Source organism: Clupea harengus, chromosome 7, assembly GCF_900700415.2.
Source record: "Clupea harengus chromosome 7, Ch_v2.0.2, whole genome shotgun sequence".
Classification (NCBI taxonomy): Eukaryota; Metazoa; Chordata; class Actinopteri; order Clupeiformes; family Clupeidae; genus Clupea; species Clupea harengus.
In genome coordinates, this window is record NC_045158.1 from 2347816 (window position 1) to 2373885 (window position 26070).

The 26070-nt window shown below is 41.6% G+C and overlaps 1 protein-coding gene and 1 long non-coding RNA gene across 2 annotated transcripts; one reads left to right on the top strand and one right to left on the bottom strand.

The window, feature by feature from the left end:
• Nucleotides 1-882: 882 nt before the first annotated feature.
• On the bottom strand, nucleotides 883-1802 carry LOC122132991. The gene is made up of 2 exons (XR_006152473.1): nucleotides 1516-1802; nucleotides 883-1209 (listed from the first exon to the last, which is right to left on the bottom strand). It is a non-coding gene; the product is annotated as an uncharacterized LOC122132991 (long non-coding RNA).
• A 10580-nt stretch (nucleotides 1803-12382) lies between these two features.
• On the top strand, nucleotides 12383-24067 carry LOC105906732 (major histocompatibility complex class I-related gene protein-like). Its single transcript, XM_031571163.2, has 6 exons — nucleotides 12383-12464; nucleotides 20701-20891; nucleotides 22236-22569; nucleotides 23093-23383; nucleotides 23618-23729; nucleotides 23960-24067. The coding sequence occupies exons 1-6, from the start codon at nucleotides 12383-12385 to the stop codon at nucleotides 23970-23972; spliced, it is 1023 nt and encodes a 340-aa protein (XP_031427023.1). The 3' UTR covers nucleotides 23973-24067.
• Nucleotides 24068-26070: the final 2003 nt, after the last annotated feature.

Sequence of the window (26070 nt, forward strand, 5' to 3'; positions counted from 1 at the left end):
AGAAAGAAAAAGTCTATGGCCCAGGATTTCACTGTTATTTTAAGGGTGCATTATCAAGACATGCACAAGTTCTGAATCTGTAAATCAAAGATAAAAATCCCACACCAGGTCTGCAGAACTTTAATGAGCCTAACAACAAAGATGTGTGTGTAGTTTCTTAATTTATTTGTATTTTTTTAAGGAAATGAGTGCAAGTTTCAGAAAATTATTCAGATTTAATTGTCAAATTGACAATTCAGATAATTGTCTAAGTTTCATTGTTATAAGTGTGACATGTATTACTTTTCGCCATGCCAGGCAGCAATTCAAAAAAGTATTCTACAACTTTTCTTCTTTGGGTTCTCACTCTTTGTGGATGTTTGCTACATTTGTAAAGGACGATACCCCATTCCCAGAGTTCAGTGCTATATTTCACTTGGATGATATCCAGACATCACACGCACGCAGCCTTGTTTTGTTTGGACCGCAGCCAACATGGCGTCTTGGCAGAGGCATTCAAAAGTGTAGTTATATTTCACGCGAAAAGATGACCACAGGGCCCCTTGCAAGGCTTACAAAACGTCTATTTCGTCAAAGGGGGGAATACTATCAATATGCAGAAACATTTGTCCATACAGCATGCAATAACTTTGCAATAATGTTTTTGATGTGCTACGGAGTGACGATAACGTTAATGAATCTCAACCAAGCAAAAGCAGCGCGGCTAACGTTAGGGCTTCATCTGTTAATATCGAAGGTAAACTCCTCCAGAAACACAATGAAACAAATGGCACTAACATAATAGACAGTCTATTATGTTAGTGCCAGTGCCATTTGTTTCATTGTGTAAACCATCTTCCACTATTTGTTTATGTCAGTTTAATTTTTAAGTCTTTTTTTTTCCAGCTCCCCCATCTGATAAGTATAAAATAGGGGGATATTGATGGAATGAAACCCAAAAGGACTGTATGCTGGTGTAATGAATAAGTGACAATCGCCACAGGTTTGTCCGGTCAGAACATGAATGATGTGGATGTCAAGTCCCATTGAAGATGAAATCACTGTATTTATTGAAACACACACTCAAGCCTTGAATGGCATGACGAACATGAATGACGGTGAAGTGAAAGTAATCCGTGTAAAGGATTCTTGTCACATATGAATCCGTGTTTGACTAGCTGTGAAATGAACAATGATCCGTCAATGATTGAAGACCATGGACCGTGGTTTCTATGGAATGACACAATGACAAATATACAAATATTAACAATTAAATACAATAAAGATGAACCATTATATACAACCCGAATGAATACGATATATACAAGATGAAGGTTATGAATCAGATGAAGATATGTTCCTCGCTGCCGTGCCGTAACGGTGAACATTCTATTTATCCATTAACCGTAACTTGTTGATTAACAGTAACAGATTGAAACATGACATGACAGTGAATAATTACCACACTACATAAACTTGATATCCACTGATATGAAACAGACTAGATAACTAACACACATATACACAAACACTCACATTCTCAGTGACGCACGGCAATGATGAAGTGTAATGGCTATGCATGCAACCCGAATTGTCCAACGCACTCCTCGACCACGACCTCTCCAACTCCAGTTTCTTGTGCCCGACAACCTGGCCATCAGAGGGTCGGACTTATATAGTGCGAGGGGGATGAGCGGGGCATGTTCAGGCATGAAATAAAGGGTACCTTGAAACAGTTTAGAAACTGTTGGGGTTTGACCAGATGGTCAGTGAAATTCCACTGTGCATGAGCCCCCACGGAACTCTGGGATCAACTGATAGGATGACCTCTCTATGGACTCCAGGTCCCGTGAGTGGCCTGCACAGTGGGGTGCACAGCTGGATGCAGCTGGTGAAGCAGCCTTTTTAACAATAAGATTTTTGAGTTTAGATGTTTTATTACAAAAATTGTATGAAACCCATTACCAAATTACCACATTCTGTTACTAATGGTTGGAATTATATATTTTTTTTTTCTGGGGACCCCTGGCACCCCATCAAGGAAAAGGATCCCTAGGCTATGGGTCTCTGGACCCCACTTTAAGATTTGTTGACCTATTCTTAGGTTTGTTTTTGGTTATTTAAAATATGTAAATGTATACATACATATGTGCTGTGCATCATCTATTCAGAGAATATTATATAAAAGAAGATTAATGTTAATAAACCCATTTGTACTCCTTTTTTCCCCCCTTGCCCAATGAGAATCGATAAGGAATAGGATCGATAAGCAGAATCGAAAATGGAATAGGAATCTTTAAAATTTATATCAATTCCCATCCCTACACTAGATAGAACTTTTTTTGTCTTATTTTGTAGCTTATAGTAAAATCACTAGATGGAATAGGAGTTATAGTGAGCATTACATAATTCCTGTTTGATCCAAAAAAATGAACTGATAGTGATGCACCAGGTCAAAACTACTGATATGAATTGTTGTGTCTAAACTTCTGTCTTTCTTGTGCTTTCTGAGGTTGTCATGTTTTACAGAGAGCTACGGGATGTGAGTTGCAGATGACAAATGACAATTTAGGAACTTCTATGAGTAGAGACGCATTCAACGGGGAAGGTGGAGATGTCCGCTATTACAATCCACAGCTTAACACACTTCATACTGACAGGGTGTCAGAAGCGACAGAAGTGACAGAAGCGTCGCACTCGACACAGCTGGAGAACTCTACCTGCAGGAGTTTTGCTCTGTTCACTCAGCGACACACAGCTAGCTCGTACTCACCCACGATTAGCCTGCTATCTGCACTCCAAACACTACTAAGATCCCGGACGAGGTCCCCAATTGTTACGTTCCGGCCGGCTCGCGACCGAAACAATAACGTTTGGAGGCAGATGACAACGGTTTTCTACAAAATCATCGCGTGTTTATTTAGTCCATACAATTCAACTCAAAGGGCGACGTGTCTAGGGGGTTTGACGTCTGTATGCTGACAGTCATAGTCAGCTCGAGAGAGGATCACACAGGTGTCCACTGGTCCTTTATACTCCACACCTCCCCAGGTGTGGATAATCAGTCCATTAATGACGCTCATCGTCCCCACTGTAGCCTGCAGGCCATGCATGGCCACTGCAATGTCTGCAGGGGCGCAGGGGGTCGTAACATAGGCAAATGTACTTGTTTTAGTGTAGCTTTACTGATTTCAAGATAAATTGCCTAGCATGTAGACTCATTTCAAGATGATGGTGCTATCATTTGCTGAATATAAGTACATTTTTCTATATATTGAGAAAATAATTCTGACAGTATTTTGTATTTAGGCATATGTGCTTATTTTAAGTGTAGCTTTACTGATTTCAAGATAAATTCCCTAGCATATAGCCTCATTTCAAGATGATGATGCTATCACTTGCTGAATATAAGCACATTTTTCTACATTTCGAGAAAATCATTCTTCATTTTTTTTTATTTAGGCAAATGCACTTGTTTGTAGTGTAGCTTTACTGATTTCAAGATAAATTGCCTAGCATGTAGACTCATTTCAAGATGATGGTGCTATCATTTGCTGAATAAGTACATTTTTCTATGTATTGAGAAAATAATTCTGACATTATTTTGTATTTAGGCATATGCACTTGTTTGTAGTGCAGTTTTACTGATTTCAAGAGAAATTGCCTAACATATAGCGTCATTTCAAGATGATGGTGTTAGAATTAGCTGAATATAAGCAAATTTTTCTATATATTGAGAAAAAAATTCTTATTTCTTTTTTAATTTAGGCATATTTACTTGTTTTAAGTGTGGTGAAACAGATTTCAAGATAAATTGCTTAACATATTGCCTCATTTCAAGATGATGGGGCTAGCATATGCTTAATTTAAGCAAATATTTCTACATATTGAGAACATTATTCTTCTTTTTTTTATTTAGGCAAATGCACTTGTTTGTAGTGTAGCTTTACTGATTTCAAGATAAATTGCCTAACAAATAGCCTTATTTCAAGATAATGGGGCTAGCATTTCCTAAATTTAAGCACATTTTCCTACATATTGAGAAAATAATTCTTAAATGTTTTTGTATTGAGGCAAATATACTTGTTTTTAGTGTAGCTTGACTGATTTCAAGAGAAATTGCCTAGCATATCGCCTCATTTCAAGATGATGGTGCTATCATTTGCTGAATATAAGCACATTTTTGTACATTTCAAGAAAATAATTCTTGAATTGTTTTGTATTTAGGCAAATGTACTTGTTTTTAGAGTAGATTTACTGATTTCAAGATACATTTCCTATGTTGACTCATTTCAAGATAATGGTGCTAACATTTGCTTAATATAAGCACATTTTTCTACATAGTGAGAAAAACATTCTTAAATCTTGAGAAAATAATTCTTACATTTGTTTTGTATTTAGGCATATGTGCTTGTTTTAAGTGTAGTTGTACTGATTTCAAGATATATTGCCTAACATATAGCCTCATTTCAAGATGATGGTGCTAGCATTTGCTGAATATAAGCACGTTTTCTTACATATTGAGAAAATAATTCTTAAATATTTTGACAAATGTACTTGTTTTTAGTCTGGCCACACTCGTTTTAAGATACATTTGGGTTCTTTGAGGCTAGATATTTTTACTTTTTTTACAAAGTCTTGGTAAGTCAAATCTTCCTGTTCTGTTGGCAGATCATTTAGCTTATTTTAAGTGATATATACCCCCTTTTTTTACTTTTTTGTTTAGTTTTTGAAGGCTGATTTTTTTGCAGTGTACACGTTAGATAATAAATCCTGTCTGTCAAAAAAATGGATGTACACCCTAGGTATCCTGATGTTTTGTGTGTTTTTATGAGATTGTATCCATTTTAGAATGCATTGCAATCTTTGAAAACACTTGTGCCTTGCCTTTGGAATTAAATTGTAAGTCTATCTGACATTTTTGACAAGAAGAACAACATCCTAAACCATAAACCAACTTATTTAACTTACTTGTTAAATAGTTCAATTAGTAGGATTAAAAGCTCTCTGACCAGTGTGACAAAAGTATGAACACCGTATGATTTACCTCTTCTCAACGCTATCCCTTTTCTTAACTGCAACCATCTTTCCAATGTGCTGATGCAAAAAGGCTGGAAAACCTGTGTAGCCAGTGACGTCAGGAGGTCAGTCCAAGCCTTGCTCCTGATTGGCCACGGCTGCTGGTGATAGAGTGGACCCTTCTGCACGTCAAAGTGGATGATCTCTCCACTCTCACCGCCAAAAGCGTCCTTTCTCACCGTCTGTCCAATGACACACTGTCCAGCAGCTCATAACCAGACGTCCTCTGTTGGACATGAATCCCTAGCCGGATCAGACACCAGGGCTTACTCAGACACAAGCACACAGCACGATGACTTTAGAGCTGCTTACACCCTTTAAAGTAAAATAATACTTCTTACCCTCTGTGTGGTTGAAGTGCCTCTGTAAGAACTATGCTTGAGATTTCATGTTTTTGTGTATACTTCCAAATATTAGGTTGGCAGCACTCTGATCTATAGAACCCAGTGTGTCATTAAACTCCTCATATATAGTTAGTATGAAGTTATGCTGCTCCAGGTCATGGTATCCTACTGTAATATCATCCAGAAATCAGGATCAGGTTGAATTCAGGAAATGGAGTAACACCAATTATGAATGTTGAAAGAATCCATAAGGAGTGAGAACCTGTCAGGGGACATATTGATGATCATTTGACACAAAAATGTAATTAATGAATTGGCAGCAGTTAAAAAACGTAATACTAAAACACTTAATATATTACAGAAAATGAATGACGTCTGTTAATTACAAGATAAAGATGTTAAGGATTAAGGTTAGAGTTAAAGGAAAGGTGTTAAGAAAAGATGCCAAACAATTCTAGTGTGGTTACCTTATCTTACCTGTGTGCACTAAGACTGGAAGAGGAACCATAAAGAAGATAAAAACCGGTTGGGTGCATGCCACTGCATGCCACATTACCCAGCTTTGATTTTAAAAGTTGTTTTCATGCACTATCATACCATCACAGCGTCATACTGCCAGCAGCATTCCTCCTATGGTATTTACCAGGTACCGGTGTGGACTTCACCAGTAGGCAAAGGAAGTTTAGTTACTTTTAGACTGACAAGAATAGAAAAAAAATGTCTGTACAGAGTTTGAGGAGCGTCCATAATCATTATGATGGACACAATTGTGGGGTTCTACCTCTGTTCTAAGGTTCTAAGTCCTTCAAATCACATAATACTCATATCAATGCATCAGGAGTCAGGACACCAAATGACTGGAGCTGCAAGCAATCACTGCAAGCTGGAACAGAAGTAAAAACACCAAGAGAAAGCTCTGTACCAGGAGTCTCAAGATCAATCTTAGCGTTGAGCACCTGCATCAACACTCACTACATACTACTCTTTTAACGTTTGAATTAATTGATCTTGGGCATTTCCTAAAATGGACTGGATAAAGTCAAGGTGCATGGCAGATTCCACAGACTTTATCCGAATATGGTATAATTTTGTTTTAATTATGACTGTGTTAAAACACTAATTTACAATAGGTTTAAGCAGGTTTTAGCAGCAGATGTATCGAAATATCTGGGGCATGTGGTGCATTTTTCTAACAAATCATTCCAATAAGGAACACAGCTCACATTAATCGTGCGTTCAGGAAGCCAGAAAAAGGGGAAGTTCCGAGTCTGACAGGCGTTCAGGTGTATTCTTCCACTCGGAGGTGGGAACTTCTCAGTTGCTCAAGAACATTCCATTAGTAGTCTACTGCTGGCGAGAGAAGTACAAACTAGGGGCATTATATTCCGAATAACTGAAAGAAACACAGGATACGTCTGTCACCATGTTGCAGCTAATGTTCCTTTTCTGTTCATTCCAGATTTCCTCAACTGTGAAATCAGGTAATGCTTATTTTACATAGACTATTTAGCCTGAATACTGCAGTTGCCGATTGCAATGTGTCGTACACTATTTGTTTCGGATCATCTTCTGAAGTAAAAAATTGTAAGCTAGTGACATTAAGGGAAGTTTTGTTGTGGGATGTTTTACGGGCCAGAACGACCGCCCGTATTCCGCTGTGTGGGCGACGAGGCAGCGCACCTGTGTCCTATTTGTTAATGGGGTAATGGATATATGGGGTTTGTCTTTGTTGATCGGGAGAGAGAGGGATAAGGGAGTGGAGTGGTTGTGCGGGGGCTCAGCGTTTTTTCAAAAACTTTTTTATGTGTGTGAAGGAGTTGGAAAAAAATATAGGCTATACATAAATCTCTACTGGCGGTTGTGCATAATCTGAACTGTGACTGAGTCTGAATATAGATTGTTTTGGGAGAATGGAGAGTGAGGAGAAAAAAAAGTTGAGGAGGGGAAATGGAGGCAGATTCCAGCGTGGGGTAGAAATGAAGGGGCGACAAAAAGAACACGGGAGGATGGGGGAATTGAGGGTAGACTGGTGCGAAGGAGAGTTGTAGATGAGTATAAGGTGGTTATGAAGTTCAAGGATGGACATGATATTCAGGCTGTGTCTCTCTGCGTTAACTACGGCGCTTAAGAAATCAGTTGGGGAGGTTGAATTGGCACAAGTACTGCACGATGGTAGGCTTTTGATTAAGTGTAAGGATGTTGGACAACGAGATAAGGCTATGCGATTAACGACAATTTGCAAAAAAGAGGTGTATGAGATAAAGAGGTTTGGTGCACACAGGAAGGTAAGGGGTGTGATCTCTGGAATTCCTCTTGGTGAAAAGTTGGAGGAGTTGAAAAAGAACATCAAAGGAGGAAATATCGTCGCCTGCAGATGGTCCTGCCATGAGTATGATAAATGTGGGAGTGAGGTAATAAAGGGTAGTAACTGTGGGGGAGGCCACACTGCAGCATATGGTGGCTGCCCTGCAAGGAAAAGGGCTGTGGTAGTGCAACAGGTGAGAGCAGAGAAAAAGATAACATATGCTCAGGCAATCAAAGTGGTTGATACAGAAAACAAAGAAAGAGAAACAACAAAGCCAGTGAATAAGGAATGTGAAGGAATCAGTACAGAGTAACTGGTTCTGTTCATAGCTTATGTAACAAACTGTGAACAAGTCAGCTCAAAGAGAGATAAGGTCAAGATTATTATGAAAGATGCAGGATTATTTCTGTATGTCAAGGAATTGACTTTTGAAAAGGTATGGGTTGGTTTCTCAGTGTGAAGGGGTTGAGTCAGCATCTCAACCAGAGCCATGTTAGCAGTGGCGTAACGTAGTAACGACGGGCCCAGGTGCAAGATATTATGACGGGCCCCCCTAGTGAACGCTAAAAAAAAAATCGTAGCGTTCCCTACTTCCACAACCGCGTCTAAAAAAAACCGTTAATCAAAGGTGTTTGTTATCGATATAAATAGTGTTTAATTAATCAACCTTACATATTTCAGAAGTGATTGGTGTGTACACAATGAACTAAGTCTTGTTTGACGCTCAGCAGGAACATTTCTTACCGTAACAATTGTTAACTGTTGCATGGTTGCTGACACACCACTGAGGGCAGAAACAGCGATTCTGATCCCAGCTGAACTGCTGCACTGCTGACTCCGTGGGCTGGCGACTAGTTGACGGCAATTCAAAAGCCAAAATAATCTAATTTAGGCAGCTTTGCCGCCTTCTCCTCCTGTTCTTTTTTCTCTTGCCCTTTTCTACTTCCACTCTTGTGCTTAAAAGGCATTGTTACGAGTAAAGTTGTGCTGTGCAGTGCTCAATGAGCTAGGTTATCAGACCTTCAGACCTAGGTTATCAGAATTGGTTTAACTATAGCGTATTGTATTGTCACATGATCAAATAGAGACTTGACATTGGACAACAACATACATATTACCCAGCAATCATCATTGCTAATCACAAAAATACCAAAGAAAATAAGAACTTATTCATTTAATTGAATAGTGTTTTGATAGTTTCTATAGTGTATGTAGGATAAGCATATGATTTTGTTATAAATTGCTACTTTTTCCCAAAAAATAATCACACCCATGACTGAGATAAGTTTGCCCTTTCAGGTGTATATATAGCATTTGACACTACAACCACTCTTCAAATAGCGCGCATTTGAACATAAGCAGACCTCAGACAATTTGACGCTGTACAGGGATCGAGAGTGGGCCCGCTATGCAACCTTCGCTGATAGGGGGACCGTTAATTTACCCGTGTATATCTTTGGGCTCGGCTACGGGCCCCGACACCTCACGGGCCCAGGTGCAGCCGCACCTGCTGCACCCCCTATAGCTACGCCCCTGCATGTTAGCAATTCTGCAGTGGAATGCCAGAAGCCTCATTGCCAATGGATACGAATTTAAAGGCTTTATTGAGAGAATGCCTGTTAGACTAAATGTTATTTGCATTCAGGAAACCTGGCTTAAGGGGGGTTTAGATTTAGTTATAAAAGGATACACAAGTTTAAGGAGGGATAGGCAAGGTGGGAATGGTGGAGGGTGCGCTATTTTTGTGAAAGAGGGCTTGCAAATTAGAGAGTTTAGGAGAGGAGATGAGTGGGATTTTATTGCAATAGAGATATAGAGTAAAGAAGGGAGTATTAAGGTGATAAACTTTTATACTCCTTGTAAGCAGTTGGAGGTTGAGCATTTGGAAGACGTATGGGGAGGATTAAACGGGAAGGTGATTTGGTGTGGGGATTTTAATGCGCACAGTACAGTTTGGGGATTTAAAGATGATAGTAATGGGAGAGTTATTGAGGAATGTATTGAAGAGAAAGGACTAGTTTGCCTAAATGATGGAACAGGTACAATAATAGATGTATCTAGGGGTGTAGAATCAGTGGTAGACATCACACTAGCATCTAAAGCGATAGCTAATAAGTGTAAATGGGAGGTGCTGAGAGGAAGTACGATAGGTAGTGACCATTACCCAATATTGATCCACACTGACATGGAAATGATTAATGAAAGCATTAGTAGGGAGGGTAGGTGGAAGATGAAAGAAGCTGATTGGGAGATGTTTCAGGAAATTAGTGAGAATGGGATGTTATTTATCAAAAATGATCAGGTTGTTGAGGACTTGTAAGTAACACTATAATATATGCAGCAAGTGAGGCCATCCCGAAGTCCAAGCCAGGCATGCGTAGTAAGATTGCTCCTTGGTGGACACTAGAGTGTAAGGAAGCCATTAAGAATAGGAATAGAGCTTTTAGAATTCTGGAAAAAAAACACATCATTTTCAAAACTTAGTTGAATATAAGAGGAGTCAGTCAATAGTGAGGCGAATTGTAAGGAAAAGTAAAAAAGAGTACTGGATAAAGTTCTGTAATTCCATTGGGAGGTCTACCCCTATAGAAAGAGTTTGGGGAATGATTAGGAGGATGAGAGGGTGTGGTAGAAGCTATGGGTACCCAGTGATGCAAGATGGTGATAGTATAGTGACAAGTAGTAAGCGAAAAGCAGAGCTGATAGCCAAAGTTTTAGTGAAGGTGCACATCTCAGACAATCTTAGCCAAGTGGAGAAGGAGGGAAGGGCAGACACTGTGGCTAGGTATTCGAATGTCCTTCTGGATGAGGGAGAGGGGAGTAGTGAAGAGGGAGGAGTGCTAGATAAGCTGTTCTCAGTTACAGAGCTTAATAATGCACTAAGAAAGTTAGGCAAATTTACTCCAGGTTGGGATAGCATCTGCTATGGGATGTTGGAAAACCTTGAGGAAAGAGGTAAAGAAGTTTTAGTCAAATTATTTTACAAGGTCTGGCAGGAGGGCATTATTCCAAGTTGCTGGGAAGAGTCAGTAGTTATTCCCATAAAGAAGCCAGGAAAGGATCCCACTCTATAACTATCAGGTAGACCAATAGCATTGACCTCTCAAATGGGGAAAGTTATGGAAAGGATGGTCAATGATAGGCTAGTCTATTATCTCAAGACTAAAGGGCCCTCATTTATAAAATGTTGCGTAGAAACCACCATGTGCGTGTTCTCGCCAGCGGGGATGGGAGGGTGGTCGTCTTGGTCCATGCGCATTTCCTCTTCTGCTAGCTCTATGCCACGGCTAACACAGATGTTGTGTAGCACACAACAGGCAAGGATGACCTGGCAAACCTTTTTGGGGTCATAGAGTAGCCTCCCTCCCGATGCATCCAAACAATGCCACCTTCCCTTCAGCATGCCTATGCTGCGCTCCACTACCGACCGCGCACGGGCATGGGCTGTATTAAAGTGGGCTTCCTCGTCTGTTTCAGTCAGCGCAAGCGGGGTAAGAAGCCATGGCAAGAACCAACTTAGGCTACGATTTATTTTTTATTTTTAAGTGTTTACCTAGAAGCTAGCCGTCTCTGCCTGCTCCATCCTCTAGTCGGTTCCCAGCAATTACGCACGATGAAGGAGTCGTGTGTCGACCCTGGCCAGCGCAACAGCGTTCAGGATTACCATATTAGCATCACAAATGAGCTGCACATTTATTGAGTAAATGTTTTTCCTGTTAATATAAATGTACTCGTTGAAATGTGGAGCCCGTATGGCAACATGAATGCAGTCTATCGCACCTATCACGTCTGGTAACCCTGTTTTATGAAGGAAACCCTCTTTCACATTCCGCTGTTCCTGGGCACTGTATGGAAATGTAATATATTTCGGACATAGACGGATTAGACCGCGAAGAACATCGGGAAAATTCTGCTATACCCGACCGGTCTCCATTTCTCTTTGGAACGTTCCTGTAGCAAGGAACCCAAGAACAGACAAAAGCTGAACCTGAACGGGTATGGCCTGGTTGCATCTGGTGTGTCTCTGTAGACGAGGGCCCATTTGGGCACCAGGCTCTAACAGAGCCGTTCTTGGCAAGCAGTACCTGCTTATCAGCCATTCTTCAAAAAGTCTGCGCGATCTCGAAAAATCCGTTCTCTCCTTATTGCCCGGTTGGCAATATCTTCTAACAACGCCAATGCAGCCATATCTTCTACTGAAAACAAAGATACTATCAGGCTTTTTATAGGATATAGATTGAGCGAAATGTTTTACACGTGTGGAATTAAAATGAATACCTATTAGACGTGAATTTCATTCATGTGTGAATTATTCGAATTGATTTTATTAAGCGAAACATTAATTTGGCCTTTCACCATTAGCCCTAATGGTGACAGTGGTGATGACGATGATGATGATGATGAAACTGCGTGTCGCCGCTCGGAGAGTTCCGAATTGCTGCAGTACTCCAGTATTGCCACAAGGAAATATACTTACGCGAAATAGAACCAGGCTTAGAGTTACGTCCCAAAAACATCTTTTTGTGACAAAACTATTGCGAGTAGAGAGCTAATATTTTGGACTATACCTATTAAGAGTGTATGAACAGCCTTGGATTTTTTCAGCCAAATCTGAGACGGTCGAGTGGGAGCCATTGTCTGCAAATGTGCATTGTCCGCTACCCGATCCTAGCTCATGCGCCTAGACAACGAGAGTCTGCTCGACTTCTCGGACGAGCACGTCTCGGACGAGGAGGAGATGCCTTGGGTCGCCATGGGTACTAAAAACAATCACAGTGGGTTACACGCTGCAGTTCGCCGGCCCCCCTCCGAGATTCAGAGGGGTGGTCCAATCAGTGGTGCCGCGGGGACAGTCTCATTTCCTACGAAAAGAAATAGACTCCCTGCTCCGAAAAGAAGCGATAAGTTTGGTGCCTCCCGAGGAGGCAGACACAGGCTTCTACAGCAGATACTTCTTAGTCCCCAAAAAGGACGGAAGCTATCGGCCAATATTAGATCTGCGTGTGCTGAACAGAGCGCTCATGCCGTTGAAGTTCAGAATGCTGACTCCCCGCCGGCTATTTCAGTTCATAAGGCCAAACCATTGGTTCATTATGATAGATCTAAAGGATGCTTAATTCCATGTCTCGATCCACCCCAAACATAAGAGATTTCTGCGGTTTGCGTTCGGAGGAATAGCATACCAGTTCCAGCTCTGGCACAGAGGGTTTTCACAAAGTGCGTGGAAGCAGCCATCGCTCCGTTGCGACAGCAGGGGCTACGTCTGTTATCTGAACGATTGGCTACTTTGTGCTCGTTCAAGAGCAGCAGCGATATAAGACTGCCATCTAGTGGTGGAACACTTGCACCGCCTCGACTTTGTAATAAACAAGGGAAAAAGCGTTCTGCGCCCAGGCCAAACCGCGCATTTCCTAGGCATGACTCTAGACTCCACCTCAATGAAGGTCAGTCTGTCTCAAGACCGAATAAAAGCCATCAGGTCATGCGTACATCAGTTCAAGCTGGGGCAGACAGTCTTGTCCCTGTGCTGCCAAAGACTGCTAGGCATGATGGCATCAGCCGCAATCGCTCTCCCTCTGGGGATGTTACGTATGCGGCCTTTTCAAATATGGTATCTCTCCTTGAAACTCAGTTATACCAAGGACAGAAACCACAGAATAGCGGTGAACTCCAGATGCAGGAGAGCCCTGGCGATCTTGAGGACTCCGCAGTTCTTTGCGGCGTCGGGCCCCATGGGCATTGTGATGCGCTGCGTAGTGGTAACCACAGACGCCTCCACAAAGGGGTGGGTGGCGGTCTGCAAGGGGAGATATGTGAACGGTCGCTGGTCTGCAGCAGAGGCCGAATCACATATAAATGTATTAGAACTGTGAGCGGTTTTCCTAGCGCTGCGGCACTTTCTGCCCAAGTGGTAAGGTGTTGGTAAGGACGTACATAAACCGCAAAGGCGGAGTGCGCTCTCCGTCGCTGTACCACTGGGCAAACCGCCTGCTCCTGTGGGCGGCGGCTCACATCCGTTCCCTCAGAGCAGTTCATATTCCAGGCCACCTCAACTACGGGGCGAACCTGTTATCGAGGGGCGACCCTCAGGCGGCAGACTGGTTCCTCCACCCTCAGGTGGTCGATCAGATTTGGCTGCATTTTTACAGGGCCCAGGTGGATCTGTTTGCCAACAGACAGATCACCTGCTGCCCACTCTGGTGGGCGACAACCCTCCGCTAGGCGTGAACGCACTGAGCCACCAGTGGCCGAGCTTGCTTCTGTACGCGTTTCCCCAGGTCCCGCTCCTCCAGCAGGTGCTGTGCAGGATAGCGGACGAGGGCAGAGAGTTGCTGTTAGTAGCCCCCCACTGGCCCAGTCAGCCGTGGTTGACGGATCTGAACAGAATGTCGGTGCAACCGCCTTGGGAGCTGCCTCTTCGGAGAGACCTCCTATCGCAGGCGCACGGAACTGTCTGGCATCCCCGGCCAGAGCTGTGGCATCTCAGGGCCTGGCACCTGAAAGGAGCAGGCTCCTAGCATCAGGCTTGTCAGACGGGGTGGTGGCTACAATACAGAGTGCTCAGGCGGTGTCAACCCGATCTTTGTATACGCTGAAGTGGCGTAGTTTCGAGCGGTGGTGTGTCGCATGTCAACGCGACCCCGTCAACTGCACGCTGGCCGTCATATTAGAATTCCTACAGCAGTTGTTTGATGAGGGGAAGGCGGCTTCCACTCTCAAGGTATACCTGGCGGCCATCTCAGCCTGCCATGCAGGCATCAATGGCAATTCCCCGGGCAGCCATCCTCTAGCGTCACGCTTTATGGCTGGAGTGAGACGTCTCAGGGTGCCTGACAGGCACCTCATACCCTCATGGGATCTGCTGGTTGTGTTACGTGCTCTTACAGGGCCTCCATTCGAGCCCCTGGAGACGGTGGACATAAAATTTGTCTCTTTAAAGATCGCGCTGTTACAGGCACTGGCGTCAGCAAAGCGCGTTGCTGACATGCAAGCCCTGTCCGTCAACCCATCGTACCTTCAGTTCTCGATCGCTGGGGACAAAGTGGTTATGCGACCTAATGCTGCTTACACACCTAAAGTGGTGGCAACCCCATTCCGCAATCAGGTGATTGAGTTGGCAGTGTTCTCGCCTCCTCCTTTCGCGTCAGCAGAGGAGGAGCGTTTGAATAAGCTGCATGCGCACTCTACGCGGGGGGGTCTCCTTCCTTATTGAAAGGAGTCTCAGTGGAAGAAATTTGTAAAGCTGCAAGCTGGAGTTCTCGCCACACTTTCATTAGATTCTATATGTTAGATGTGGCCGAACCTAGTTTCTTACAAGGTGTTCAACAGGCAGGCGATCTCTGAATCCCCGGAGCCTGAGAATGGTTAAGTGATGTATGTGTTCATCAGCGCCTATGTGTTACGATGCGAATTAACCAATCTATGGGTTTTTCTACGGGCAGGGGATCGGTGATCCCCTTAGCCTATGTACAAAGAAAATGCCCTGTAATGTTCACCACCAGCTGCTGTATGAACCTCTAGGAGGGCAAAAGCAAAATAAAGTTGGTGTGTGTGTTGGCTGCCACTGTATTATCACACGTGAGGATATACGGTCCCTTCCGTTATATAGCAGTCCAGCTGCGATAGGGAACGTCTCGGTTACTTACGTAACCTCGGTTCCCTAAGCAGGGACCAGATATAACGGAAGGGACATGACGTAGTCATGGGACCAATCGAAGCACCACTCACTCACGCCGGAAGGCTGAGATATGTCCAATCGCTCTCCTGAGCCCGCCCCCTCAGGAGCCCTTAAATAGGGATGACGCAGACGTATCTGTCTTGGAAAAGAAACTGAACGTAATCTAATCCAAGAGCAAACACTGTACACGCAACTCTCGTTATATCTGGTCCCTGCTTAGGGAACCGAGGTTACGTAAGTAACCGAGACGATTTTCTACATGTCTATTATTAGTCAATACGTGATGAAATGTAACTATTTATCCTCAATCCCTTTCCCACCGGTGGGGAAATATTTTCTTGTTGTCAATATGCCTTCAAAGCTCTGAGAGTTAAAGAACACCCACAGAAACCTTGAACCCTTTACTTTTCAAATATATACAGTTCAAAACTAAAATATAAATAAGCACTTTGTAAGGAGAATAGAACTGATCTCTTGAACATTTCAGTCTCTGAGTGAGGTTTCAGCTCCTAACAACCTGCTCATTAGCAAATGACAGCTATTCATATGATAAGGGAATGGTAATGGTAATAAAATGAACCAGAGGCTTCGGAGCTTGTGTCGCGAAAGTGAAGCACTTCCAGACGGAGCGCGTATCGAGGCTTGTATAGTTTTGCCGAAATGACGAATCAAGTGCCGAAGTGACGTCTGAAGCCTCATTTGAATCAAGTGCTTCACAAAGTGGTTTGTTCGTTCACTTTTGGCGGGACGCTTTGACTATACGATGTCCCAATTCCCATCTCGTATTCGTGGTTGTTGTTGTCAGTGGTTGGAGATTTAGCGATAGTTGGAGATTAAGCGGTAGTTGGAGATTTAGATTGTTTGGTGTTGTTAGTAGTATAGATTATTTGAGATAGAGTTATGGAGCCAGTTAGGAAGAGAACGCCCTTGATCCAGTTGCACAAAGCACTTTCGCCCCCTTTTCAGTGCCCTGCACTTTCACTGACCAGTTGTCAGTGAAAGCACTCACTACCCTTGGTTTTACAAAAGTACTGACCAGTATTCCAAAAGCACTTTAACTACCCTCTGTTCATACAGCATACAGAAGAGAGTAAAAATAATTAGCAGGCGTTTTTATCCAAAGCATCGGGTTAAAATTAGCTTTGCCCAGGATTTGAAACTGAGTAGTCCGCGCTTTCAGGAGACGTTGCTAACCGCTGTGCCACCATACAACACTTCAATCCATAGGTCAAACTATTATTAGAAGAAAAGAATAGAAAAGGTACGTTTTTTCACCATACGTTTGTGTGCATGTTATTTAAGCACGCCTTGCGCACCACAACAAATTGAACAAATTCACTGTCCCGAGAAAATCTTTTCTACACCGTATTTTTATTGACCAGCAGGTGTCACTAGAGAGCGAACGAAGCTTCGAGTAGTGAACCTTTTTTCAACACGTCTGGCTGAAAAGCTTCGAAGGTTCATTAAGCTTCATTTCGCCATCACTACATGGAACCAGTGGGATGTTCTCTTTTATAGTACTGGGAACACCGGGCCCAGGTGTTACCAATAAATGACGAGCCGACCACACCTGCTGGGAATCTGCAACACAAAACACACAGACAAAGACAAGCAGCCTGCCCAGCAACCAAAAGAGGCGGGGTCGTCACAGGGTGGGTAGTCCCCCTTTGTAAATAAATATATATATTTTTCTCTATAAGAAGCTACCATCTCCTGCACGATTATAAACTTTTTGTCATATTCAGCGAATTGCTCCTCACTGTCTACTGGCTATCTCGTTATGGGTGTGCACTCAAAAAATGGGCCGATTCATAAACAATTCAGCCAATCAATAGAAATTCAATTTCAATTCAATTTTATTTATATAGCGCCATAACAATACAATTGTCTCTAGGCGCTTTACAGAGCCCAGAGCCTGAACCCCCTTAGTGCAAGCACAATGGCAACACGGGCAAGAAAAAAACTCCCTGTTAGTCAGGAAGGAACCTTAAGCAGAACCACGTCACATAAGGGGGGACCCATCTGCTTGAGGTCGGCCGGGTGGAGATAGGAAGGAGGGATGGGGGGAGGGTTGTGTGGCAGAAGGAGATGCAATATCCTGCATTTGGTAGGTGTACATAATATATATACAGACATCCGGTGTAGGGCTGGGCGGTATGACGGTATATACCGTGCAACGGTAGAAATGTGTCTACCGGGAGAGATTTGGCCATACCGTTTCAACCGCGGTATACACTTATTTTGAAATCCAATCGATTTATTTTTAGATAATGACCTCCGAACTATACATCATCCCTCTTATTATACAGTAACTCGCCAAAACGATAGACATTCCTCCAAAAATACCTCTTTAACGATTTTGTTGCCGTTTTGTGATTTCTGCTGAGAAAAAATTGTTCTTCTGGCAAATAGAACTCTAAAGTTTCAGGTGTTGCGTAGCAACCCATTACTTCCCGTTACGTTAAATGACCGGACTACTTGCGGAATGATATGAAAGATGGTCAGCGGTCATTACATTTTCGCAGCAGTGAAAATAAAGAAATTACAGACCTGCGAACTTTGGGGTGGCCCATTCAAATCAACGGAACTTTTTTAAACATTCTGAAGAGCCGTATAATACGATACCCAGTACAATTTTTAAGCACATAACCTGCAAGGACTGTCATGCCTACTTGTTGAGTAATCCTCGACTGTTGGGAAAGATTCAATATACTGAAAAATATGGACTGAAAAGTGTCTAGTGTAGGCATTTATTTACAGATTCTGTTCCATTTTTCTCAATGATGGTCAAATATTAGTAGTTAAAGATGCACTATTTCGATAGTTTAGATTTCTTTTCAGTATTTCAAAGTGAATGAGCTGTGAGAGCACAAGAACAGTGAGCGTCTAGCAGCGATTATCATAGACATATACATGTATGTATGTCAACGGCGTTTGCGGCCAAACCAACGAGATTCTAAGATTCTAAGAGACAAAACTTTTTTTGGTACTCCACGTAGATCATAAACCCTTGAATATAAAAACGACAGTGAAATCCGTTGAGAAATATAAACGCTATAGTGCTTTTTATCCAGAAAAACCGCAGCTCCATCATTTACTTGCGTCTGTTTACAGGCCAGTCATCACCTCGTCATCACGTTAGCACGTCGCAGCAACGGGCAGAGGCTGTCAATGGAGCGTCTATGTATATACAGACGTGGACAAAATTGTTGGTACCCTTCATTTAAAGAAAGAAAAACCCACAATTGTCACTGAAATAACTTGAAACTGACAAGCTCCAGTTTTGTCTCATCTGTCCAAAGGACATTCTCCCAGAAGCCCTGTGGCTTGTCGATATGCATTTTGGCAAATTCCAGTTTTGCTTTTATATGATTTGCTTTCAACAGTGGTGTCCTCCTCCGTCGACTTTGGCTCAAACAGCGAATGATGGTGCGATCTGACACTGATGTACCTTGACCAATTTTCCTCTTGCAGCCACCTTCAGGGATGTTGGCTACAGTCCCCTGGACCTTAAACTTCTGAATAATATGTGCAACTGTAGTGACAGGAATATCAAACTGCTTGGAGATGGTCTTATAGCCTTTACCTTTAACATGCTTGTCTATAATTTTCTTTCTAATCTCCTGAGACAACTCTGTCCTTAGCTTTCTGTGGTCCATGTTCAGTGTGGTACACACCATGATACCAAACAGCACAGTGACTACTTTTCACCCTTTAAATAGGCAGACTGACTGATTACAAGTTTGAAGATACCTGTAATGTTAATTAGAGGACACACCTTAGTTTAACATGTCCCTATGGTCAAATTATTTTCAATCTTTTCTAGGGGTACCATCATTTTTGTCCAGGCCAGTTTAATTCGTTTTTTTTTTTGTATTATTCTGTTGAACCACAATTCAAAAGCAATGTCTGATTTTCATTAGTTCATTTTCTGTCATTTTTTATTTATTATTACTTTTGTCAGTTTCAAGTTATTTCAGTGACCATTGTGGCTTTTTCTTCCTTTAACGGAAGGGTACCTACAATTTTGTCCACGACTGTATGTCTATGTGTAATGGCCAACTTCTTAATTTTCTTATTTTAATATGTGGCCATATAAAGAAAATATCTCATCATTATTGCGTTAACATATGGACACACATTGAAAAGAAAGTTTTAACACTTGAGTTATCTAGTACATTAAAGAACCACTGAAACATAAGCACTGGACTAATTTTACCTACACTTTGCTTTAATTTTACTATTTAAAGATTCAATGGATACTGGCCAGTATTGCTTAGGCCAATAGCCTATTGAGGCAGTATTGTTTCTTCACCTTAGTGTTCTTAAGGGTCAATAAATAAATGTCTGTGGACACATTTCGACTGAAGTGTCCTCTTTTTCAAAAACCCAAATCTGGTCACCCTACGTATAATAAACCGTGATATATACCGTAACCGTGATATAAAATTACAAATACCGTGATAGAAGATTTTGGTCATATCGCCCACCCCTAATCCGGTGGTAAATACATGATACAAACAAGACCAGTTTAGTGGGTATACACTGTGCTCAAAGGTTTACTGTTACAGAGGTAAGGGGAGTAGGAGCAGAGAAACATGTTGATGGTGGCAATATTATATATTGTATATAAATGCTAGCATAGGGTATAAGGTAGAGTAAGTGTACGGCAGTGCGGTGGCGGTGGGTGCAATTGGCAGAGGGTTTCTACGGGTAGACCGGGTGGAGAGACTACAGCAGCGAGGATAGTCTGGATTAGGAGAGAAAGAAAAAGAACAGAGTGAGTGAGTAGAGTTTGGCTGTCCATATGCGTAGTTGAGGAGTAGTGGGGGTGAGGAGCAATGTTTCCACTTCCATCAGTAATTGGAACATGCTACAAGGGAGAGAGAACATTTTTCACAAAAAAACCTTTCGCCAGAATCACAGACTTGACACATTGCCCTACTGCACATGTATTCAATCAGTCTAATACTCCATCTCTGATCTTGCCTAAATACCCCCCCCCCCTGCTATTTTCAATTCATCCCTCAGCTTGGCATCCATTTTACATGTGTTCATTTAATTGACTTAATTTCATTGTTAATTTAATGCTCCCAAAATTGTGTCCCAGGAATTCTAGATTGTCTATATACTGGTCGATATTCAGTGTTTCCTACAAGATCAGGATCTGTTCATTAGAGCACAGAGTAGGTATACATTATCATGTATCATGTATTATCATGGAGGTGTCAGGTTTTATGGAAATCGTATCTCACTAGTTTACACAGGGCATAGACTATACTTTTATATATTCATGTTCATACTTATTTTCACAGGCTCTCATTCTCTGTGGTCTTTTTCGACATTGATCGTTGGAGACACCCTGTTTCCAGAGTTCAGTTCGGTGGTGATGCTGGATGACATCCAGGTGGCCTACTATGATTCAAATGTGAACAACCTGATCTACAGACAATTTAAGTCAGAACATGAAGATGAAGAGCAAAAAGATGCAAGCTTTATATTTGGAGTCCTACAAAGCAGCATGAAAGGCTTATTCTATGCACACCAGTTCAACCATACACATGGTAAGTGTGGTGCCTCCTCAAGTGCCATTTATTCAGCACTATCACTGGTTATTGCAGTGTAGGTATGGGATGGGGTTCATTGCTTTGAAACAGGAATGTATATAAGGTGACCAGGTGTTTACATGTCCTTTGAGTCACTTTGGGTCAGTATCACCAAGAGTGTAGAAATCCTACCAGTGAAACACAAGTCCACTATCTCACACTACAAATAATACATTTGAAATGTTAAAAATGTCTTAAACTTCCATTAGGCTGTAACATTAGTACAACATATTTATATTCAGCTAGCATTATACTGAGATTGCTAAATACAAATTAGCTTAATCTACAACGTTTGTGTGTTAGCCTACTAAGTTTGCCTTGATCTCAGTATCTGTCCTACACTCTACTGGATAAAGTCGTCAAATCTGCAGTTTAGTCAATCTATAAACCTTTTGCATCTATTACAAATAACAGAGTCTACCACTGATTCAACTATACAACTATTGTAGTCTCATAACTCATACAGTCAGCATCACTTGTTGTGCTTGTATATGCCACTTGAGATAATAGAAATGTGGCGAATATAAGAACGTAATTATTGACATCTCTTCCTGGCTGGAACGTAGCACCCCCTTCAGTGCCTGTAGTTGAGTTAACTCTTTTGTAAACATTAGAAAACATCCCCCTCCCTACGATAATCAACTACTCAATACTGGACCAATTTTGATCGCTTTTGTCTTTACTAAATATTTGACTCAAAATGAGTGAAAATAGGGCCCAGGTTTTCTGCTAAACGTTTTCCTTTCATTTGTACATTACCCCTATTCCATTTGCTCCCTTTCCTCAGTGGAAAACTGTCAAATATAATGTTGTAAAATCGCTGCCTGCCATTCTGATCTCTCGCTTTGAATGAGTGGAATGTTGACGTTGAACAATTCAATGGTTAAGAAAATCAAACGCAGAGTGATTACTAGCGGTGATTAGTCCGAGTGGGGTTATTCCAGCATAGCCTCACTCATTGAATGCCCAGAAGTGAATAAATTGTTCGACCAGACCCAACTGTTAACATAACAAATTTCTTTGAAACAAAGCACTTTCTCAGTTCTTGTAGTTTTTAAATAACCCAGTGGTGTCAGATATTGATGTTTACCTGGCCAAACTTGTCTTCAGAGATTTAGTATTATTGTTGGTTCCATTAGAAATAAAAGGTCAGACATCTCATCTTTATGTTCATATTTAATATTCATTTTGAAAACTAACTGAAAACAACAGTGGGTAATATTGACAATATTTGCTGTATATAGCGGCCATTGTACGACCATTTCAGTGGAGGTACTCATTTATTTTTCTCAGCCAAAGGAGTCCATACTCTGCAGAGATTGGCTGGTTGTGAGCTACTTGATGATGACACCCCTGGTCCACTCCGACTATTCAATGCGTTCAACGGAGTGAAAGACTCAGTGTTGCAATTCAATGTGAAACAGAAGACTCTTCAGACTGAAGGTTTCTGGCAGATAGAGTGGAGCCAAGGCAGAAAAGAAGTGGAGGAGTGGATGTACACAAATTTTTACAGCCCAATCTGCATTAAATTCCTGAAGAATTGGCTTCACATGAAGAAAAATGATGTGATGAGAAAAGGTAAGATAGTTGTCTCTTGTGTTTATTAAATAAGATATTCAGTGATTCCTTTTTTCTCTAGAGCAGGGGTTTTCAACCAGGGGTCCGTGGCCCCCTGGTGGTCCGCGACAGCATTGCAGGGGGTCCACGACATGAGCATGTTGATCAGTTAATCATTGATTTTTTTTTTTTTATAAATTCGCTTTGATATTTCAACACATTTCCAGATTACACTGATAAGTGCTACAGGCGGAATATGTGCACGGGGGAGGGGGCGTGGCAGCGGCTAGCGATATACCCTGATAATTTCACATATTTAAATGTACCCTGATAATTTCACATATTTAAGTGTTATAGGCAGAATATCTGTGCGGGGGGAGGGGGCGTGGCGGTTACAAGCACGACGCACGCGTGTGCAGGCACATCAGTGGGCTGTGAATTACTTTCTAGTCAGAATGGTGGTCCCTGGGACAAAACCAGTTGAAAACCCCTGCTCTAGAGAGTAGGATTACTTGTATTAACAACTACGTTTCATCCTCTGCAGTGAAGCCCAGAGTCAGGCTCCTCCAGAAGACACTCCCAGACTCTGGAGGGGCCAAAGTGACCTGCCTGGCCACTGGTTTCTACCCCCGTCACATCAACCTGACCCTGCTCAGAGACGGCCAGCCTGTGTCTGACCACCAGATCACTGAGGGGGAGCTGCTACCTAATGGAGATGAGACGTACCAGATGAGGAAGAGCCTGGAGGTCAGCAGAGAGGAACTAAGAGTGAAACACCATTACTCATGTACAGCCGAACACCTCAGCCTGGACAACAAACTAGATGTCAAACTGGGTAATTGTCAGAGGAGCTATTTATCTTAAATGCGCCTTTTACCTACAGTCATGGACAAAAATATTGGCACCCCTGCACTTCTGTCAGATAATGCACCAGTTCTCCAAGAACATTGTTGCAGGGGTGCCAATATTTTTGTCTATGACTATGGCAGTTCTCATATATTGTTATCCCATGGCCCCGTATGCTCTTTAAGATCAGATGAAAATGTTCATTATCAATTTCTATTTGTAGATCTTGATCCAGGTGTAGGCACTGTGTCTATAGTGATTCCTGTTGTAGTGCTTGGAGTTGCACTCCTGTGTGTGGTTGGAGCTGTGGTCTTCATGCGCCGTAGAAGACACAGGTAAAACAGAAAGATACAGGAGAACAACAAATCAACTAATTGATTTCCAGTTTATTGCTGGATTAAAGACACCAATGTTTTTGTTAATTGTCTTCTATTATGATTTATTATTTGAGTATAAATTATCTAAAGTAAGTGACTGTCATTGTTGTCTAATTAAAATGGGCAAAGTTATTGATCTAGGGATGACACAGTTTCTCTTCTAATATCTCCATCACTGTGTGTTTCAGCTCCACCCTCTGATTATGTTCCGGCCCAGAGTTTTTGGACTTTGGAGCTGTAGATTCTGTGATGTTCTGTGATTTTGCTAATCAATACTCTTGTATACCCATATCCTGTTTAGCGTATATTTTTAAGACTTTTAAGGAAGATTTTGTTGTGAAATCTTACATAAATTCTATGCCTTATCAGTATGCAAAATTCTAAGGTCTACCCAGGTAACAAAAAACGGTCTTGTGACATTCTCATTTAGTTGTAGAGTTTTTGGTATGTTTCTGAAATGTTAATTTTCCGAAAAAAGTCAACCCTCAAAATGACCCGGCAACTGTGTTTAACAGCAGAAAAAATCCCCTAAATGAACTTGAAATTTGATGATTGACCCCAACATTAAAAAAAGTGAAATATTGCCTTTATTCATATTTCCATGTAAGTTGTACAAAAAAGGTACTAATATTGTCTTTGGGTCAAAATTACCCGACAGTCAAAATCATGATAAAATAATCATAATCATAATTATTACACACCACAAAAATGGTGAAGAGGGAAAACTCAGGTATTCACACAATTTGTGGTGAATGAGAAGTTGTTTCTTCAGGCAAAATAGACTTGGTGTTTAAAATTCATTTTATTTTATTTTATTTTGGGGGTTTAGTGAAGGCGGGTCATTTTGACCCGGGAGGACACGGGGTGTATACAGAATGTGAAGACAACAGGAGGGTTGAGACCTTTTGTCTTCAAGTGACCTTTTGTCTTCAGGCCTAAACATTTTCCTGACGTTCCATTACATTTTAAAAATGGATTTTGTATGCAAGGAGAATGCTTTCCTAATGTTGATCATTTGACACACTTACTTAAAGTTTTCTCATTTGGTTGTTCATTACATGAGCCTTCATGGAGCGTTTGCAGAGTTATAAGAAACCCTTCTTACATAGGTGTGTGCAGGGGCGTTGCTAGACATACAGTTTTATGGGTGCGCAGGCTTATTACTCAAATCACACTATTGTTTTCCTTGAATGCCTGCTGCTGCTGCATGCATGAAATGTGCTTCACAATGTGCTAGTGTGAAGATATATAGTATGAATATATTTTAATATTCTTAGTTTTGTTAAAATGGAACAACTTAAAGGATGTAGTTTGAAGATATAGGCCTGATTAAGATTTTGATGTCACCAACTCCCTTTCACATTGAATAGCTTTTTCCCCTTCCCAGGTGAAAAAGAAATATACGTAAGCTGTGCTTTTTCCCCCAATGCATTTATTTTAAATATTCTATACTTACTTATACTATACTTACTGCACTAAAAACTTCAAGTGTATCAAGTGTTCTTTTAGAAATGCTTAAGCCCAATTTTAAGTTACTTGCAATGTATTTTAATATACTTAATTGTGTTAAAATAGATCGATTTAAAGTATATATGGTGTAATACAAATTTACATTTTTAAATACATTTGAAATTAAATTGAAATAAGTACATTTAAACTACACTTAATATACTTAAAGTTGTCCCATAAAGATATCATATTGTGCAGACATATTTTATTCTATTTAGGGCTAACTTACACCTTAGAAATATGCATTTCTGTTGTACATGGAGACAAAACACCAAACCTTTCATGTAAAATGGCACCACTTTACATCAGCACACAAGACTGCTCAACACACAACACAACACACAGCATCAATAGTAGTTTACCTCACATCGGTGAACTGTCAGAGTGGATTCAGATGGCATGTGTTGTGTGATGGATGACAGAAGTCGTGTCTGGTTGTTGACCAACACCCCATGCACCACATATCCACATCCACAATCAACAACCCCAGCAATACCGAGGTCCACCTAAAGGGGGAAGCAGGAGGCCACAGCCAAGGACAGAAAGATGCAGGGGATGCAGTCAGACTGGACACAGAAAAAGAGACAGCCCCTTAGACCCATTTGATGACTACCCAAGAGGAGATGGTGGTGACCAAGGGGGGGAAACTGACTATCGGAGAGAACCCCAAGGACAGGTCTCCACATATGGCTTTCCCCCAGGATGACTCCACAGTATCGGCTCGAATGTCTGCATGCCTCAGTGATATTTCAGCTTGGATGATGTATCGTCACCTTCAGCTCAATCTTTT

What these genes read in the sequence shown, in the direction of transcription:
- LOC105906732 (XM_031571163.2), top strand. Translation starts at nt 12,383, where the DNA reads ATGCGCCTAGACAACGAGAGTCTGCTCGACTTCTCGGACGAGCACGTC. An exon ending in ATGCAAGCTTTATATTTGGA is followed by an intron (nt 20,892 to 22,235) that starts GTCCTACAAAGC and finishes TGCTGTATATAG; the next exon opens with CGGCCATTGTACGACCATTT. An exon ending in CAAACTAGATGTCAAACTGG is followed by an intron (nt 23,384 to 23,617) that starts GTAATTGTCAGA and finishes TTCTATTTGTAG; the next exon opens with ATCTTGATCCAGGTGTAGGC.